At 37.2% G+C, this 20,083-nt stretch overlaps 1 protein-coding gene across 1 annotated transcript in view; it reads left to right on the plus strand.

Moving 5' to 3' along the window:
- The window catches only part of TTN (titin), a 501,281-nt gene that overhangs the window by 58,724 nt on the left and 422,474 nt on the right, over positions 1-20,083 (plus strand). Inside the window, exons 37-49 of the mRNA XM_078776713.1 lie at positions 124-408; positions 598-726; positions 1,022-1,210; positions 2,086-2,106; positions 3,181-4,953; positions 5,166-14,301; positions 14,418-14,550; positions 15,025-15,262; positions 15,729-16,950; positions 17,041-17,108; positions 17,262-17,279; positions 17,397-17,504; positions 17,594-17,872. Of these exons, the coding sequence (XP_078632839.1) occupies positions 124-408; positions 598-726; positions 1,022-1,210; positions 2,086-2,106; positions 3,181-4,953; positions 5,166-14,301; positions 14,418-14,550; positions 15,025-15,262; positions 15,729-16,950; positions 17,041-17,108; positions 17,262-17,279; positions 17,397-17,504; positions 17,594-17,872 (13,599 nt within the window). The remainder of the gene's footprint in view (positions 1-123; positions 409-597; positions 727-1,021; positions 1,211-2,085; positions 2,107-3,180; positions 4,954-5,165; positions 14,302-14,417; positions 14,551-15,024; positions 15,263-15,728; positions 16,951-17,040; positions 17,109-17,261; positions 17,280-17,396; positions 17,505-17,593; positions 17,873-20,083) is intronic.

Consider the following 20,083-nt stretch of genomic DNA (forward strand, 5'->3'; position numbering starts at 1 on the left):
AATAGCTAAATGGGCATGCCAGGGTATTTATATGACTATGGCTTGAATGAAAACTTTCTCATCAACAACAACAAAAAAAACATCAGAATTTCAAAAGTTGTCTTATGTCTTTGTTTCCACCAGTACCGGAGGCACCATGTTTTGTGCAAAAGTTTGAAAGTATGACCACTGAGGCCAGTGAGCCAGTACGCTTTACTTGCCGGATAGCGGGAACCCCATCACCGACTGTTGTTTGGCAACATGAGGACCAGCACCTCCAACAAGGCTTTAAGACTCGCATCTTAAGTGATCAGGAACAACACACACTGCTACTGCTTGAGGCCTTTACAGAAGACAGTGGAATTTACACATGTAAAGCAACTAATGATTATGGCCACGCTAGTTGTTCGGCCACACTTTATGTAGAAGGTAAGAGAGAAGTAAATCTCAGACTAGCCCATCATTTGCTATTGTTTTGAGGTTGGATTTCACAATAATCTGTCAAGTGATGGTTGATGTTTTACACACTAGTTTAATGCCCTGTTATGAGGACAATAATTAGTTTTGCATTGGGAGTTTTTCTTTATAGACATTATGTTTTGCCCATTCCTTTTGCAGCCAAAGAAGTACCATCTCCCCTGGAGGGTGCTGAATCCATCATTCCCCCAGAGATAATCCAGCCTATAGAGCCAATGTCGACCAAAGAAGGGCAGTCTGCAAGGTTCCAATGTCATATCACCGGTGAAAGTAAGGCTCTGAGTCAATCCTAAATATTGTTAAGAAGATGATAGAAAGTAATTGGGAGTTTAGAAGATACCTAACCTTTCTTACTCTATTAAGTGTTCTAATGGGCCAATTTTCTTGATGTTTATCGTTATTTTCGATATCATATTTAAAGAAAATTCGGAGAAATTTACGCTATTTACATATTTGTTCTAATGCTATTGGTTTGATTTTTCACAGTTGTTTATAACTTCGTTGGCCTTGATAATGTTTTTTTTTGAATCACTAAGTTGTTGAATGCCTGGTCATGCTTTTGTAGACCTCAAGGTGAATTGGTATTGCAATGACAAGAAGATTAAACCATCAAGATTTTTCAAGATGATGAACTTCGAAGATACGTACCAATTGGAGATTGCGGAGGTCTATCCAGAGGATGTTGGCATGTATAAGTGCACAGCCAACAATGCCTACGGTGAAGCCTCCTGCAGTGCAACACTCAACCTTGAAGGTATTTGAGATTATGATGCTATAATTAGTTCTTTATTCTAGAATCTCATTGCTTTCCATCATATTCCACTTTTTCCATATTCCATATATAATATATAAGATAAATATTTGAACTGCAATAAAACATGGTTATGATCACAGCAGTTGTTTTTGTAAAGGTTGGCCTTCTGCTCTGTAAGTAATTATTAAATTAAATAATTACATATTATTTAATCAGATCATTGTCTTGTTTGATTAAAATTCTTGTGAAATTGTTTGAAAGCAATCTTGTTTGATTAAATTTGATCAATTTTTTTTTGTTACACAGTGAAATTTACTTGATGCTTTAATATTGAATACAGTGAGTAAACCAATCAATTGCTATTTAGAAATGATCTTCTGGAGATTTCTCTTCAGGTGACATGTCAGATGAATTGAATAAATCAAGAACCTCAATCTCATGTGTATTACTACAAATATGTCACATTATTGTCATATTACTACAGAGATATTCACCATGAGACCCTCAATAATTTTTCACCAACAGAGATATTCACTACAAGGGGTGCCCATCAATTATGTAGCCTCACCTAAAACGAACTTAACAACGTTAATTAAACTCCACTTTTTTCTATAATTCTTACTTGCATTTTATTTTTCTATGTTATCCTTTTTAGTACATTTCAGCTTTCTGAGCAATCATCATATCTCTGTTTTATGCTTGGCCACAAATTTACTCATCCCCCACCCCAACCACTACCATGCCCATATTACAAAACAAAGACTATTATAGTTGTTTTAGGACTTGGTATCGTTTTAATTTTGGATGTGTGATTTTTTACATCATCATCTTTACCTTCGAGAAATGTTAAAATCCTCTTTTTTTTTATTTTACAGCATTTTTTGAAGAGGTCAAAGGTAAGACAATATTGTTTCCATTCCCAATAATAATTGTAAAAATATCTGATAACAATCAACACATTTTAAAAGTGATTTTAATGCTTTAAAATGATCAGAAAATTATCTTCTAAGGCACAGTTTCTATTTCATGAATCTTTACCATTGGGAAATGTAAATTTGCCTTTTTGGTATGACCCCAGGGGTACATCTGAGGATTCCATTTGTAAGATGGTTGTAAGGAGTTAAAATGAGAAGAAAAAATTCGAGGAAAGGATATAAATTGTTTAATACCAATAATTTTGACATTGCTCAAAGCTGCATTTAAAAATATTATTTGAACTTGGTGTTTGTTGTGTTGCATTGTTCAAAATTATTATTGCATTTGCAAATATAACCTGACATTTCATGCTTGTAAAAATTCTCAAATTTGTTCGGAAAACAAACAAGCCATATTATTTCTCTAGAAACTTCTGGATTCAGAAGTCTCTGTGCAAATCTTGATTATTCTTATCGATTACAACATATCTATGGAACACAGCCTTTTCCACTGAGTTCACTTGCAGATAGCATTATTAACCCTCATTTGCTTTGCATGATAAAATTAATTTTTGAACTGTATTGGTTCGAATAAACGCTTTTACCTGAGAAATCATAATGAAATAGATTGTGGAGTGGTTACAAAAATATTAAATGCAGAATGCTGTCTGCAAGTCTGGTGAGCCAGTGGAAATAAAATGTGAGTTTTTTTTTTACGTTTCTTTTGACTCATTTCTGAAAAATGAAAACAAAAACAGAGGAAAAAATCATTGTGAGAGAAATAGATATTTTTAGATTTTTCCATTGTTTGAAGAAATTTGGAGTGAACGTCACTTTGCGGCGCTGGCCTATAACCATCTATAGGTGAAGACAATGCGTTTATTCGAACAAATATGGTGAGTAAACTATTCATTATTTATTTTAAATACTTACCATCAACTATGTTCTGCTATTTGCATATACATTCAATTGAATGATCATTTGTACATAATTTTTCATTTGTTTTTCCTAATTACATTACAGACTGAAAACAGCTTTTTTTTTTTTTTCTTTCAGAATGGAACGATGCTGATGGAAGTGAATTGTCATTTAGAAGAAAAGAGTTCCAAAGAGCTTCTTTAGATATTATCGACTGTCTTCATCATGAATTAGATTCGCCTTTGTGTTCTGGGGTAGAATATTTCAAACCCTGTTTCATTAAAAAATTGAAATACCAGTCAGCTTTGGAAGGTAATCCTATCAGATTTGACTGCAAAATAGCAGCAAGACCAACACCCAAAATTTCATGGTCATACAACAACCGGCCATTACCTAGAAGTTCACGATATGTTGTTACCTTGGAAAGCCATCTCCATGTGCATTACTCTTCTCTGGAGATTGACAGAGTCGAGGAGCAGGATTCAGGAAGTTATCGTGTGTTTGCCATTAACTGTGACGGTTCAGCTGAGTGTGCAGCATCCCTTCTTGTGAAAATACATTTCCAGCAGTATATAAATTTCCTCAGTTCCATACAATTGGTGAAGTCGAAGACACACAATTTTCTTGATCGAGTTATGCAGACAAAGAAAGAAAAAAAGGAGAATGTGACATTGAGACATGTTGGCTCTCCTTGGGAAAGAAAAAGGCCTGTGAGGAAGACATTTGTATTTGCCGAGCAAAAGGGTGCTCATATACCATTGCTTATTAGTAAGCCTTCAATTGTGCGAGGAAATATTTCCTTTCCCATTTCCCCTCCATCGATTTATGGTACCGTTGATGAAAGGGAAAAACATGAACAGCACAAGATTGAAAAAGGAAAGCTGGTTCCATCTCAGACATCTTTGGACATGGATATACAGCATAAGTTACGTCTTCTTAAAGAGATCAAGAAAAATATAGTGGAACGAAAATTGCTTGGAAAAGGTACATGTGCTGAAAATATAGGATCCTCAGAACCTGAAAGACAAATCTCATTTTCTATTCCTGTGATTACCAGCAGCAACGTTTCAACAATGGCTAATAAAGCAAAAGAGTTGCAAAAAAGGATTGCAAAGATTATTGGATTGTCTGTTGAAAGTACTTCAAAACAACCATCACAATGCACAGCTTATGTTGTACCGCAGTCACGGTTAAGAACAAAGATGCTTCAGGAGCAATTCTTGAAAGAAGTAGAATCGAAAATGTGCAGCCAACCTTCTGAACCCTCAAGCATTTCTGAACGGTTTGGTAGGCTTTCTGTTATACAAAAAAAACGGACTCTGGCAGAAGAAAGTAAAACAAGACAGATAAAGTTTCTTCCTTCTTTTGACAGAGTGCAAGAAGAAGCATTGCCTGAAAGCAAATTGAATTTACAATTACCTTCAGCATCAAAAAACTTGTGTTGCCCAACAGGCGTAAAACAGAATGTTGATTTTTTTTTAGCTCGCTTTGCTCATGACCATGAAGCAATAAAAGCAACAGATGAAGAATTACACAGACAGATGAATGAAACTGCCAGGCAGCTTGAACTATTTTTTCCTGAGATGATGGCTGGAGCTCCAGTAGAACACAGAGAGGCATCTGAAGGAGCAAGTGCACCATTTTTTATGGAGAGCCTAAAGGATCAAGTTGTTAAGGCTGGAGAACATTGCAAATTCACTTGTGGGTTCCTGGGTAATCCACATCCAGCAATTCTTTGGTACAAAGATACCAAGATATTGATGAAAAAACGAGAGTATTCCATCGCCACGACAGACATAGACACATCGCTCTTCATTTCTTCTGTTTCATTTGAACATGCTGGGAAATACACATGTGTGATCATCAATCAGCATGGGATGGATAGCACTACAGCCAAGCTGATCGTTGAAGGTATATACTACTGCGCAGAACATTTTGTTTTCTATTATGTTTACAGTTCATTGCTCTGATAAAATGCTCCTTCTTTTCTCATTATATTTTATAGCCATATTACTGCATATGGAAAGATTCTGAATTAGCTTTGAACCAACTCTTATATTTAAAATAGTATTAATTTTTTTATTTTGTTTTTTGTTTCAAATGTCATTCTCTTTATTTTTCAGATGAGGAGGCTGCTGAAGTCAAGTCACCAGTTACTGAAACGTACAAGCCATCTCCAAGAATGGGGAGTCCTCCCTTATATAACATAGCAGCACCACCCACCGAAGCAACAACAAATATGTCGGAAAACGTCAACCAAGAACAATCTGGAAGTCCATCAAACAATTATGATGAAATATTTACCAGGAGTGAAAATGCAGAAAATGAAAAATCAAATACACAGGTGTTGAACGTTCTTGGCAGGAAGGATTTTTTGGATGCTCGTGGAGCTATGCTCCCATGTGCAATAGTTCCTCATCCAGAAGTAAAACCACATTTAGGCATTGTTAATGAAGAGCATCAAAAGGTCAATGCAAACAAAGCATTTCAACATCTTTTTACCAGACAAAAAGGTTTCATTGCTGCAAAACCTACCTCCCTTGAGCATGCTGGTGACAAAAAAATAATATCTCATTTTACCTCAAAGGAGAACCATGAACAAGAGCAGAATGAAGATTCTAAAAGTGGTTTTGAACCTGAAGAAGTTTATAATTTTTCAATCTCACAAGAAACACTCAATATTAACCATAAATCTTATCAGAGCTACAAAGTTCCCAAGATTATAAAGATGATGGAAGACGTGTACTGCTTAGAAGGAGAATCTGCAATATTTGAATGCATCTTCTCTGCTGATCCAGAACCTGTCATGAGTTGGAGCAAAGATAAGCAACTTTTAAATATCGATGGCAAAAAATACTGGACAGAAGGCACCAGAGGGCGCTGTCGTCTTACAGTTGAGTCTGTTGATTCTCAAGATGTTGGTCGGTATAGCTGCACAGCTCGAAATGTGATTGGCGAGGTTGAGTGTTTCTCAACACTCAGCGTAGAGGTGCCATTTAGAGATCTCATACAAGCTAAACAAATAAATAAAGAATGGCAGGATGTGAATGCCAATATAGATTCTTATGAAGATGAAGATTTATTCGAAAATAGTACAATAACTTTTGATGTCATAAAATGCCCTGCTACCATGCAGAGAATCAACACCCCTGGAGAAGAAAAACATTCTGATAGTTTCAATGGTGAATTCACACTGCATAATGTGAATGGAATACCAGTATATAATTCAGCAGCAAAAGTTACTGAATTAATTGGCACATACTCTCCAAATAGTAACCAAGCAAAGGAAATTAAAAGTGAGACATTTATCATTGATGATCCCCATGTACAAGCCAATGCTATCCAAAAGTTTAATTTATTAGATGCAAATGGCCACTGCATCAATGTGGCTGAGCATATAAGTAAGGATATTGATGTTTTAGCTGAATCAACAGCTGAGGTTCAAAATAGAAATAGTTTATTGAAAGATATAAAAGAGAATCTTTCATGCAGAGGAGCTGATGCATTGAAGTTGGATGGCAGAGATGATGCTCTTTGTCCTGACCAACATGTGTCAAATCAAAAACCACTCACAGACAGGAAGGAGGGTACCTTTGAGAGCATATGGAATAATCACTGTCCAGATGTAATACAGTCTTCATTCAGTTCCAATATTGTTGATTTGATTGAGATACAAAAAGCAATGTCAAAGTTAGATGATTTCAAACAACATACTGTACAGGGTGGTTGTGATCGATTTCAACAACCTGAAAACATATCTGGAAAAGTAACAGAACCACTAATTCAATATCAGCATATGATAGTTTTTCAACCTCAGTGTGCAGCCATCACAACTGCTGAAGAACAAAGTTCTAAGTCCCAGTATGAAGATTTTTCAGAAATCGAATTACAGAAATGCCACAGTGAACAGGTAAACCCCAGCAAATTTAGTACAGATGCTGCTTCATACTTTTTGAGATTAGAAAAAGAAATGTTCCATTTAGCTGCAACACAAGACAATATTATGCCTGATGAAAAATCCAAAGCCGCTACTTCAGAACACTCTTTTGGAGGAAATGTCACAACTGTTGAAGGTGACATACGAGCACAAAAACCTAAGCCTGATTCATTACAGACAGGAAATGATATGCTTCCCTTGGAGTTCAATAAAGAATTGTCAAAAAACCAAAATGAATCGGATGAAATTGATTCAAAACTCATTGGCTTTTGTGTTCAATTACAACAAGAAAATTCCACAGCTTCATTAAAACAAGAAGTCTCCACAGTTGCATTAGATGACTCTACAGCTCTGTTACAGCAAAAAGACTCCACAATGACACAACCAAAAGATGAATCATTTAAAAAAGAGGACTTCGCTGTCCCATTAAAACAAGTGGACCACAAAGCAGTATTGCCAAAGGAGGACTCCATTGTCCAATTAGAACAGGAGGATTGTACAGTCCCATTCAAACAATATGACTCTACATCCTCATTAGAACAAAATAAATCCACAATGGAATTACAAGAAGTTGACTACACTGATTTATTAGAACAAAACAACCCTACAATTCCTCGAGAAGAATATGACTGCACAGTCATATCCACACAATTGGACACCACAGCCACATTTGAATCAAATGACTGCCCATTAATATTCATAAAAGATGACTCCGCAATCCTATTCGAACAGGATGACTTTACAGTTGAATTTGACGAAAAATACTCTGCAACGGTGTCATCAAAGCACAACTCCACAGTCTTGTTAGAAGGAGAGGACCCTGATGTGACATTGTCAAAAGATGCACTAACAGTCCTATTGGAACAAGATGATTCCGCAGACAAGCTTGAACAGCAGAATTCCACGAGAGAAATACTGAATGGTGAAACATTAATGCAACTTGAGCAAAAGGACTTCTCAGTCACATTACCAAAAAGTAATCTTGCTGTCCATTTAGAACAACAGTGCTCCAGGGTGGAATTACCAAAAGAGGCATCCACAATCCCATTGAAAACAGATTATGGCAAAGTCCCATTGGAACACAATAACTACACAACTAATTTAGTGCATAAGGACTCTACAGTGGCAGTAGTAAAGAATGAATCCACGATCCACTTAAAACAAGAATACTCTTCTGTCCCATTAGAACAAGAGGACTCTGCAAGGCCATTACCAAAAGATGACTCCCTAGTCCCACTGCAACAAGAACACCCCACAGTCCAATTAGAAGAAAAGGACTCTTCAATGACTTTGGAAAAGGATGACTCCGCAATCATATTAGAACACAATGATTTTACAGTTGCATACGTTGAAGAATACTCTGCAAAGGTGTCATCAAAGCACGACTCCACAGTCTTGTTAGAAGGAGAGGACCCTGATGTGACATTGTCAAAAGATGAACTTACAGTCCCTTTGGATCAAGATGATTCCGCAGACAAACTTGAACAGCAGAATTCCACAAGAGAAATACTGAATGATGAAACTATAATGCAACTTGAGCAAAAGGACTTCTCAGTCACATTACCAAAAAGTGATCTCGCTGTCCATTTAGAAGAGCAGTGCTCCAGGGTGGAATCACCAAAAGAAGCATCCACAATCCCATTGAAAAAGGATTACGACAAAGTCCCATTGGAACACAATGACTACACAACTAATTTAGTGCATAAGGACTCCACAGTGACAGTAATAAAGAATGAAACCACGATCCATTTACAACAAGAATACTCTTCTTTCCCATTGGAACAAGAGGACTCTGCGATGCCATTACCAAAAGATGACCCCTTAGTCCCACTGCCACAAGAAAACCCTACAGTACAATTAGAACAAAAGGACTCTTCAATGACTTTGGAAAACGATGAATCCACAATCCTATTAGACCAGGATGATTTTACAGTTGAATTTGATGAAAAATACTCTGCAACGGTGTCATCAAAGCACAACTCCACAGTCTTGTTAGAAGGAGAGGACCCTGATGTGACATTGTCAAAAGATGAACTTACAGTCCCATTGGAACAAGATGATTCCACAGACAAGCTTGAACAACAGAATTCCACAAGAGAAATACCGAATGGTGAAACGACAATGCAACTTGAACAAAAGGACTTCCCAGTCATATTACCAAAAAGTGGTCTCACCGTGCATTTGGAACAACAGTGCTCCAGGGTGGAATCACCAAAAGAGGCATCTACAATCCCTTTGAAAACAGATTATGACAAAGCCCCATTGGAACACAATAATTACACAACTAATTTAGTGCATGATGACTCTACAGTGGCAGTAGTAAAGAATGAATCCACGATCCATTTAAAACAAGAATACTCTTCTGTCCCATTAGAACAAGAGGATTCTACAATGCTATTTCCAAAAGATGACTCCCTAGTCCCACTGCAACAAGAACACCCCACGATCCAATCAAAAGAAAATGACTCTTCAATGACTTTGGAAAAGGATGAATTCACAATCCCATTGGAAAAATGTGACTTCACAGTCTTGTCAATCCAAAAAGAGTTCCCAGTTAAATCACCAAACAATGACCAAGCAACCGTAATAGAAAACTCCACTGAGGTATTGCCAAAAGATGACTGCATTATCCAATTTGAAGAAGATTTTTCTTTTTGCTCATTACAACAAAATATATCCACAATGGTGTTACAAAAAGATGGTGGCTCTGCAAATTCATTAGAACAAAAGGTATCCACAATGGAATTGTCAAAATATGATCCCGCAAACTCATTAGAGAAAAAGTATTCGACAGCTCCACAAAATAAACATGCATCCACTGTCCTATTGAAACAAGAGGATACCACAACTGCATTAGAACACAATGACTGCTCAGTAATATCAATCTTCACAAACGATCAATCTTCGATCCTTTTAGATTATGAAGACTCTACATTGCCATTAGAATTAGTGGCCTCCACAAGTGTATTACATAAATATGCCCCTGCATTCCCATTAAAAGATAAGGAATCCACAATATTGTTGCAAAAAGATGATTCATTGGTCCCATTGGTACAAGATAATTTCACATTCAAGTTAGAACAAGAGGATTCACAAATAACATTACCAAAATGTTACTCCACAATCCCATTAGGAAAAAGTTCCACAGTCCCATTCGACCAAAAAACCTCATTGCCATTGCAAAAACATGTCGTTACAGTCCCATTGGAAGGAGAGGACTCCAAAATGTCATTGTCAAAAGATGATTACATTGTCCAATGTGAAGAAGAGGATACTACATCCTCATTGGAGCAAAAGGAATGTACAATTGCATTTCAACAAGATGATTCCACAGACATATTACAACAAAAAGACTTTACAGGTCCGCAAGAAAATTATAACCCTACTCTCCGATTACAGCCACAGGACTCCACAGATGCATTGCAAAACAAAGAGTGCTCAGTGATATTACTGGAACGTGAACCCAGAATAAAAATGGAAGAAGACTCTCCAGCACCATTAGAGCATGAGAACTCTCCACTAGCATTAAACGAAAATGACTCCATTGTCCCATTGGAAGAGAATGACTCCATAGTGACATTTCCAAAAGATGAATCCACAGTCCGATTGGAAAATGATTACTTCGCAGCTGAATCGGATAAAAAGGATTCCACAGTGCCATTACTAAAAGAATACTCCACAGTAGCTTTAGTACAAAATGACTTTGCATTCCCAAAGAAGCAGTCCACAGTTCTACTAGAAAAAGAGGATTCCCTCATGGAATTTGCACAAGAGGACATTGTTGAGCCATTAGAGCAAGACATCTCTTCAGAACAGTTAAGTAAAGTTCGTTCTGCAGTGTCATTAGCAGAAGAAGATTTGACACTTCCATTTGCAATGGGAAATTCTTCAGTATCATTATCAGAGGAAATCTCTTCAGAACTATTCGCTAAAGAAGATACCGTGGTATCTTTAAGTAAAAACAAATCTGCACTTTTATCAGTACAGGATAATATTTCAGTTCCAATATTTCAAAAGGACTCCCCAACACTCTTAAAACAAATGGAATCTACATTCCCCTTCGTAGAAAACAATTTCAGATTATCACTACAGCAGGATTTCACTGTGTTCTTCCACAAAAATGATTCATCAGCACAATTAAACCAAAAAGACATCACATTTTCTCAAGAAGAGAACTCTCAAGTGTCATTATCACAAGAGGACCATATAGTTCCAGTAGAACAACCCAGCTCTGCAAAACTCTTTGAAAAGCAATACACCATAGAATGTTTGAAACAAGAATCTGCAGTACAAATCATTGAAGATGACTCTGCAATACCATTAACAACAGACGATTACACATTGCTATTTGCAGAGGAAGAGGCAACAATTACACTGGCAAAAGAAGGAAATTCAGTGTCATTAAACAAACAAGATAGCATAACACAATTAGGAAAAGATAACTCTGAAGTTTCATTGGCACAAAAAGACATTTCAGTTTCAATAGAGCACAAAGGCTCTCACACACCATTGGCAGAAAAATACATGAAATTGCAATCAACTCAAGAAGACAGCTCTTCATTTCCATTTGCACAAGATGGTGCTACAACATTACTTACAAAAGCAATCTCTGAAGTGCATTTAGATCAAGAGCTTTCCTCCATTGAGTTATCACAAGGAGAGTTTGCAGTTGCATTAGAACAGGAAGACTCCACTGTGTCGTTAAAACAAGTTGAGCCATTTTGTGAGAATGATGAATTGATGTTAGAAATGGAAGCTATTTCTTCATTGTCCAAAACGACACAACCCACAGTTAAAAATAGTACACCTGTGCATTTGCCAGTTGGCGGTCAAGTGAAACAAAAGGAAACCAAAGTCATTCAGCATTTTTTGATAGAATACAATGACAATGCCAAACAAGATGCAACTATTTTGGCACAAGAGCTAAGGGAGAACGTTTCTGATAAACATAACAAACAGGTGACTTTACATGATATGGTCCAAAGTAAAGTTAAAGAGGTCCCTTTTAATTTTGAGAACATATCAGAGAAGGAATCGTTTCACATTTCCTTCACTGATAGAAAGGATGAAGTGAAAGATGATGAAAGATTGAATTTATTATGTTGTGACAAATTTAATTTAAGGCCATTTGCAGAGGAAAAGGCTGAAACTTCATTGCAAACGAATCAAGAAAAAGAGGATGATAAATATTTCCAAATGAATCACGAAAAAGTGGATCTCAAGAATCGGTCAGAAACCATTGATAACATTGGCATGAACATGTCTGTTAGGCATGATGCAATAGACACAAGCAGTTTGGAAAAAATCTCCCAGCCAGCCATAAATCAGAAAGCTTTTCTTGAAATTAGGCCTTCTCTCCATGAACTAATGACAAATAAGAATGACAATTTTCAGGCACTTGCCAATGATGCATCTGTCCCAAAGGAATTTATGTCTCAACATGCAAACTCAAAACATCCACTAGATACTGGCCTTTTGGGAGAAGTTTTGCCATCTTTCAGAGAACTACTTAAAGAGGATGACATCTCTCAGGTTGAAACAGTTAACAGATCAAATGATTGTGGAGTTCAAAAAGAATTTTGTGAGTTTCAAGACTGCTTAGAAATGCACAATCAGCAAGCCACACCACCAGTTAAGTCTTCGTTTGCATCAGAATCAAAGCAAAACATCTGCAGACAGGAGGATAAAAAAGAAAGCCAAGAGATATCTGTTTCTAGTATAGGAAATAATAAGACAACAGAAATGAATGTACAACCCCACGTTTTTGAAAATGAAAAAGTATATATTTTCAAAGTGTTGGAAAACCCATCCATACAGTCATGTAAAAAATTGGATATATTGCAGGATGATAATATAAGTGTTTCTAATAAGGAACAGACACTGGCACAGGACAATATTTTGGACACAAACATACAGGAGGATATTTTTGTAGATGCAGCTACAAATATAGTTCCCTCATTTTCATATGAGATTGAAGAGGTCAGTTTTGGGGCAGTATATGATTACTACCGAAAAGCTAAGAATGAACGTCCGATGTCTCCGATGTCAGACATTTCCTTTGAACTTGCTTGTACTCAAAGGGAAGACCTTTCAGATGTAGATGGCTATTTCACACCACCCACTTCACCTGAACGATATATGACACCAGAACAAGGCTCACCATCGCCTGTGGAAAGATATTATACTCCACCACCTTTGTCTCCATCTTTAGATCATCTTTTTACTCATCCGGAGTTCTTTAGGATTGATGATACCAGTCATCATGAAGAAATGAGTGCTTCGCCAAAAACCGTTTTGATGACCAAACAGAAAGCTGAAGAAAACATTGAAGATTTTAATTTTCAAGTGAAGCGTGAAGCACTTTGTGATGTAAATGCAGTAGAGTCTCCTCCAGCTTTCATAACACCTATCAGCAATATATCTGTGATTGAGGGTGGTAATTTCAGACTCTTGTCCCAAATTGTCAGTGTTCCATCACCAGAAGTCCTTTGGTACAAAGGGACTTCACTGGTTCAAGAAAAGCAGAATGTGACTACAGAACAAGATGGCAATACGTACTACTTGGAGGTGAAACATTCCAGATTGTCAGACTCTGGTGAGTACACTTGTTTGGCTACGAATAAGGTAGGTGAAGCAATGATTTATGCAACTGTTGAGGTACTACAATATAGTACCAATCAAAATGACTCGATCCTGTTTGAAGCACAAGAGCATGTAATCAACTTCAACATTGACCAAGGTGAGCATTCAAGGTCACCATCACCACAAGAGATCCTTTTGGAAGTTGAAATGGAAGAGCAAGATTTTGATGCAGAGCAGCAAATAAAAATGATTACAGTTCCTGAGATATCAGAAGATGGCAAGAGGATGATGATTTCACTCGAAGTCTTCCCAGCCACAAAGCATGAAGAAAATGTAGAAATTTCAGCTGAGCTGGCCAGGGTCATTGACATAAATGTAAAAATCTCATTGATGCCACCAAGATTTGTAAATCGAATCGTGGATCTTCATATGTCAGTAGGAAGTAAAGCACTGTTTCACTGTTTGATTACAGGAGTGCCAATTCCGATTGTGACTTGGTACAAGAATGGAGAGAATTTGTCCCTTGACCACACCCATTACGCATTCACAGCCGATGCTGAATATTATGCTCTTGAGGTAAATGATGTTACCTTGTCAGACACTGGAATTTATTGCTGCAAAGCTTCCAATGCTGTTGGAGAAACATCTTGCAAAGCATCTTTAGATGTTACATCTAGTGCTTCTTTGTGTATGCTTCCACAAGTTGAATGTTCACTGAAGAATAACTTTCTTGTGTCTCAGTGACCTAAAAAAGATGTCTCATAGTGAGATTGAGGGTGATAAAAGGTTTTTCAGGCAATTTGTAAAACTGATGACAGCAATATAAGTTGATGCTGATGAAACAAAAACTATTCAGGGATAAAATTGATATAAATGCAGAATCTTCAAATGAGAGTGGAATCAGTTTGAGAAAGAAGTGCAGGATGAATATTCACGAGCTCTTTATTGAAGTTCTTCTGAAAATTATCAAACAACTTTGCAACCAAGGGGTAACTTTAGGAAACACCATTATTTATATGTTGTAAGTTGAGTAAAAGTTATGATTCATCCAGTCAGACATAATGATAAGAGATTAAATCAAATACTGGAATTACGCTCACTGAATATGTAACATTATGCCAATTACCCAATCGGCTTCAGCTGGCAATGGCCTGAGATCGATTGGCCACTCCTTATATATACTGTGCATGTGTTTCATATGATGATCATTGGCAGCGAATATGTCACATAAGGGCTGTTTGGTGTCACGTGACCTGTGCTTCTTACATTTACAACCTCTAAATAACCTCACACGACAGATGAGAATCCTTCCCAAGCTCCCAGTCCCACGTATGGAATAAATTGAAGTGGAGATTTTCTTTCTTGTTGAGTGTCAGTGCGTCAATTCTTTCCCTAGCCCTAACATCATTGTGAACGCATTACTTTGAGGTTCAGTACTTTGTACGTGTTTTATTCCATGATAGATGACCTTTCACTTGCGTTATTTCTTACATTTTGGTTGCAAGACTGAATTGAATCATGAAGATAAAAGTACATTTTCTTATTGTAAGTGTGTGCTCTTCTATGGAGTTGCAACAGTCTATGCATGTTTTGTGTTTAAATGTTACATGCCTACTTCAGCTACTTGTTTTCAAGTTTTGAATATCTTGATAATCTGGAATGTACAAGCTGGTTTTTCTTTTGTCTCGACTTTATCAACCAGCAAATCGTTTTTGTAGATATCAAAAACAAATATGTATTTGTAGTTTTACAAGTACTAATAGTAACATACAGGCATCTCTTGGATTTCAAAAATATATGCAATTTCTTGAAGAATTCATAACATTCAAAGCTGGAAATGTTCACGTCAGTTATGTTATTGGGATTTTATTGAAGTTATTGATACATGAAAATAATAACTTTCAAAAGCAATGAAACAAAAATGATGTTGATGATGACAGCGATACTTCATAGTGATATCATCATAATGTTTTGTTCAATTGTTTGCAATGGATGATGCCATTTAGACTAATAAAGCTGAAAAAATCACGGATTGTGTAAGAAATGTATGATTTTAATTATATACTTTATTCGAAACTTCATTTGCTGAGACAAACTTTCTTTGACATTACAATGATGTATTTATCATAAGCAAAACGTTAACCATCAATTGTTGTTTATACTGCAGATACTTTTTCCATCGCTTCCATTAGTTGTCGAGAAGATCTTCGGGCAGAAACTGATACATCTGATCAGTTGATAGACCATCAAGACACAACGCTTGAGCTCACACCTGAACATGCAATGCCCCAAATCCTTTCCAGCACATTTGATGTTCAAGCAGCAGCAAGCATCCCACCAAAAATGTTTGCTTATGAACTTCCAACAATGCAAGAAAGCTTCATTTCACTCATAGACGAGCACTCTTTGGAGGGTTCCTTTGTCCAGTCAGATGCAGAACCTCATAAAGACATTGAACAAAATGCTCCATCATTTGTAGTGCATTTGGCTGATGTTGAAGTGAAGATAGGTGACAATGTAAAGTTTGTAGTCACTGTCAATGGTGATCCTTTGCCGATGGTTCAGTGGTTCTTCAAAACTATTGAGTTTCAGAATGGAACAGATTGTGTTGCCATGCAGGAGAAGAATGTGCATACCCTAGAAATTCCTTCCATACTCGAAAAACATGTCGGTGAAATCACTTGCAGAGCAAGCAATAATCACGGGGAAGCTCTTTCCAAAGCAAATATCAGACTTCCTGTGAAAATGGCTGTTGGTGCTTTGAGTCAGGAAGAACCTAGTTCATCAGTCAATGATGTTTCTTCATATTTGTCTGAAAAGCAAGAATCATTAGCCATAAGTTCCCAAGTAAAGTCAACATATGAAGACAGCAGTTATAAAGCTACAAAAGAAACATCCAAAGAACAATCTTCTGTTTATTATGAGATAACAGGTCAGACAGACAGTGATACAAGTTCAGTAGCAAAAAAGCATGTAGTAGAATCATCAACACTTGTACATTTTATTGATCAAGAGACAGCACTACAAAAGGAGAGTGTGGTTTCTGAGGTACCACTGGCAGAAAACAAAAATGAGCTTATCGAATCTCCACCGGTAGTCGCTGAGCCATTGACAAACATGAGTGTTGTGGAGGGTGATGATATTAGGCTATGTATCTCCATCATTGGTGCAACTATTTTCACATGGTATCACAACAACCACAAGATTGGAGCATCTACAGATATGGTTCACAATTCAAATGACTCGCAATACTCACTGACAATTAACAATGTTCAAGAGAAACACAAAGGACATTACATGTGTGAGGCTAGCAACGAAGCTGGGAAAGTTCAGAACTCTTCATGGCTGTGCGTGAAACGAAGGACCTTCATAGGTTGGAGCTACAATAAGTGGATTCTTTTATTGTCACAACTAACAGATGCACCTTCCTTCACTTTGATAATGCCTTGCTGTTTTGAGCACATGAATGATTTGTAAAGGAGCACAACTAAGTGTTTTATGTCTACAAGTTGTGCAGAAATGTCAAAACAAATAAAAATCACTGCTGGTCAGTACCTACAAAATACCGCATCAAGAATGCATCAAAAACTATTCATAAATGAACAATTAATAATGATCTCAACTTCGTCTTTGTAAATATGAAAATATTGATCATTGAATTATAAAGTTTTAAAATTGAAGGTACCAAATATTTTTCTAGGTTACCACCAGCATCACTGTAGTAATTGACACAAGTCACCTTCTTAAACTCCTCACTTTTACTGCACAAGAAGAGCACATCTATATTGACTAATGATTACAAACTCTAAATAACCTTAATTTTTCAAAAAATTAGCACCTACTGTTGCATCTTTTTTATCACTGCTAACACCACTTGGTTCCACTGGCACAAATGAGACACATCACTTGAATGGAACGATTTTGCACCCTTTTGTTGTGGATTGTCACCCCCTATTCCCTGTTGTTCTTTATACACATTATTTTGAATTTTATATCAAACGTCTTCAATGAAAACACATTGTCTGTTTGCAGTTCCACCATCCTTCATTCGGCCATTGGTCCCTGTAAAAACACGCATTGGAGAAACGGCTCGTTTCACGTGTGAGCTGATAGAGGTTCCTCAGCTGACTGTACAATGGTTTAAAGATGCCATTGAGCTGCACAGTTCAGACAAATACAAAATAATCACTCAGAACTATGTGTCCACATTGGAGGTCTTCAGGAGTCAGATAATTGACTGTGGTGAATACACTTGCAAGGCTTCCAATCCTGTTGGACAAGAAAGCTGCAGTGTGGCGCTTGCTGTTGTTGGTAAGTGAACAACATCGTGAAGTAATAATTGCATTGAAAAAACGATATACATACATTACATTACCAAAGGAATTGGTACATTGCATCCAAACTTGAAATGAACCCTTCAAATTTGCATCATGTGTACTTTTGTTCACCAAACTGTAGCACATGTTTTAAACGGGTGTACTATTTTGATCTTTTTAAAAATGTTTTTATACTTCCAGCTTTGATAAAATTCCCTAAATCTACTAGTATGAGTACACACTTTGCCTCTATCTATTAGCAAATGGTTCAATGAAGAATGGCAACAATGAACATTAACATTGGCTAGAGTATAACCAATAATTCAATGCAATTGCACCATTCAGTTAAATCTTGGAAAGTGACTATAATCTACCGATAAACTTGCAGTGAAGCGGGAATATTGACGCAGGAACGATGCAATAGTATGCCTGATATACGTGTATTCCAAAATTTGGCACAAACTGGTGTCACGAACATAATAGTAGATATCAATTTAATAACCTGGTATATTTCATAATGTTACCAAATAATTCCTATAGTCTTTTATACTCAAAATGCTCAAAAAGACCAGTATACCATTACAACTAGTTTGTTCTTTTCTATGCAAATTCAATTGGGAGGCAGTTATGAGTTTGGTCTGCAGGTGTGCCCCATTCATCAAGGGCCACATTTTCGCCCCATGTATGTTTCTACAGTAATATAGAATATTGCCACAGTGATGGCAATAACTCCCAGACTCTTTAACAAATAGACACCATGGGATCTTTAACATCCACCGCCTAATGCTAGTAGACAGGTCCCCAGCTGAACATCCATCTGAGTGATAGCACATATTGATGCCTGTGAAGCATCAATCTGACAATTTATAGTTAGGCTGAGAATTGAAGAAAAGGCTCAAAGGTAAGAGTGCTACCTCTGCCCCACCCTCCTGGAAACCATTATGATTATGCTACATTAGAACTAACACATTCTGCTCTGCTAGGGTCACTTACTATAATACAAACATGAATACATCATCAGTACATCAACGATACAAGCATTAATACACCTACGCATTTTACATCCCCATAGCAGGTCATTCTTTGCTGTAAAATATTCTTCACACAATCCTTTATTTGATGCATACCTAACATCATATTCTACATTGGGATGTTAATCGGATTAATTAATCTAATCCCTACATATCACTGATTCAAAGCATGATCATATTCTAAACAAGGTCAAGGCACTCTTATCGTACTATTTATTTAACTGCTCCAATTATTCCCACCTGATTATGGGCTCAGCCAGGGAACCAGGTGTTTCATGAACCGACTTTCCAGGCAGTATATTCGATCAAATGTGGCAGGTATCTGGGATTTTTCAAGAGTGCCAACGATAACGAACCTACTCTCTACAAAGGCACCGTGGGATCTATAGCATCCACCAACTAATGCTAGCAGACAGGATAACCAGCTTAACATTCATTTGTGGGACAGCAAACTTTGTGATGAAATGTCTTGCCTGCAAATCACCAGTCTGACAATTTATAGCTGGGCTGAGAATTTAACCCAGACTGAACAGCTCAAAGGTAAATGCGCTACCTCTGCACGATCCTGTCCGACTTAATTAATTAAAATAATAATAACGGCAACAGCACAAACATTAATAACACTATCTATCTATAATTCCAGTAATCTCTGTACGTCTGTACGTCTGTTTGTCTGTGACCGCTGTTTCTCGACAACCACGGGTCCGATATACTTTTAACTTGCCAGGTATATTGCTGGGGACCCGAGGATGTGCCTTTTCAAGGTTTCATATTAATCGGACAATTACTTACCGAGCTATGTCCAAAAAACGATTCAACCAATCAGAGAGCAGCGAACGATCGCGTGTGCCGAACGTGGAGGACACACTCTGCCTCGGATGGCACATTTGAGAGCGTATTCATTTATTTCACGTTTGCAAACTATGTTGGCGTTAAACTATGTTTTAAAACTAATAAAACCGAATTTGCGATTCATTCGCTTTCCTGCGCGTTTGTGCACGCGATGGCGATTTCTTTACCAAACTCCGGAAGCCGTTCGCTTTGGACCAAACCATTGCATGTAAATAGAGGGGGGGGATTGTCACCGTACTCGCAAGCCGTTCGCCTTGGACCAAACCATTTCATGTAAATAGAGGGGGGGGGGATATAATTTTAGATATAGATATAGTACGGGC

This window comes from Myxine glutinosa, chromosome 1 (genome assembly GCF_964187855.1).
Source record: "Myxine glutinosa chromosome 1, kmMyxGlut1.1, whole genome shotgun sequence".
Classification (NCBI taxonomy): Eukaryota; Metazoa; Chordata; class Myxini; order Myxiniformes; family Myxinidae; genus Myxine; species Myxine glutinosa.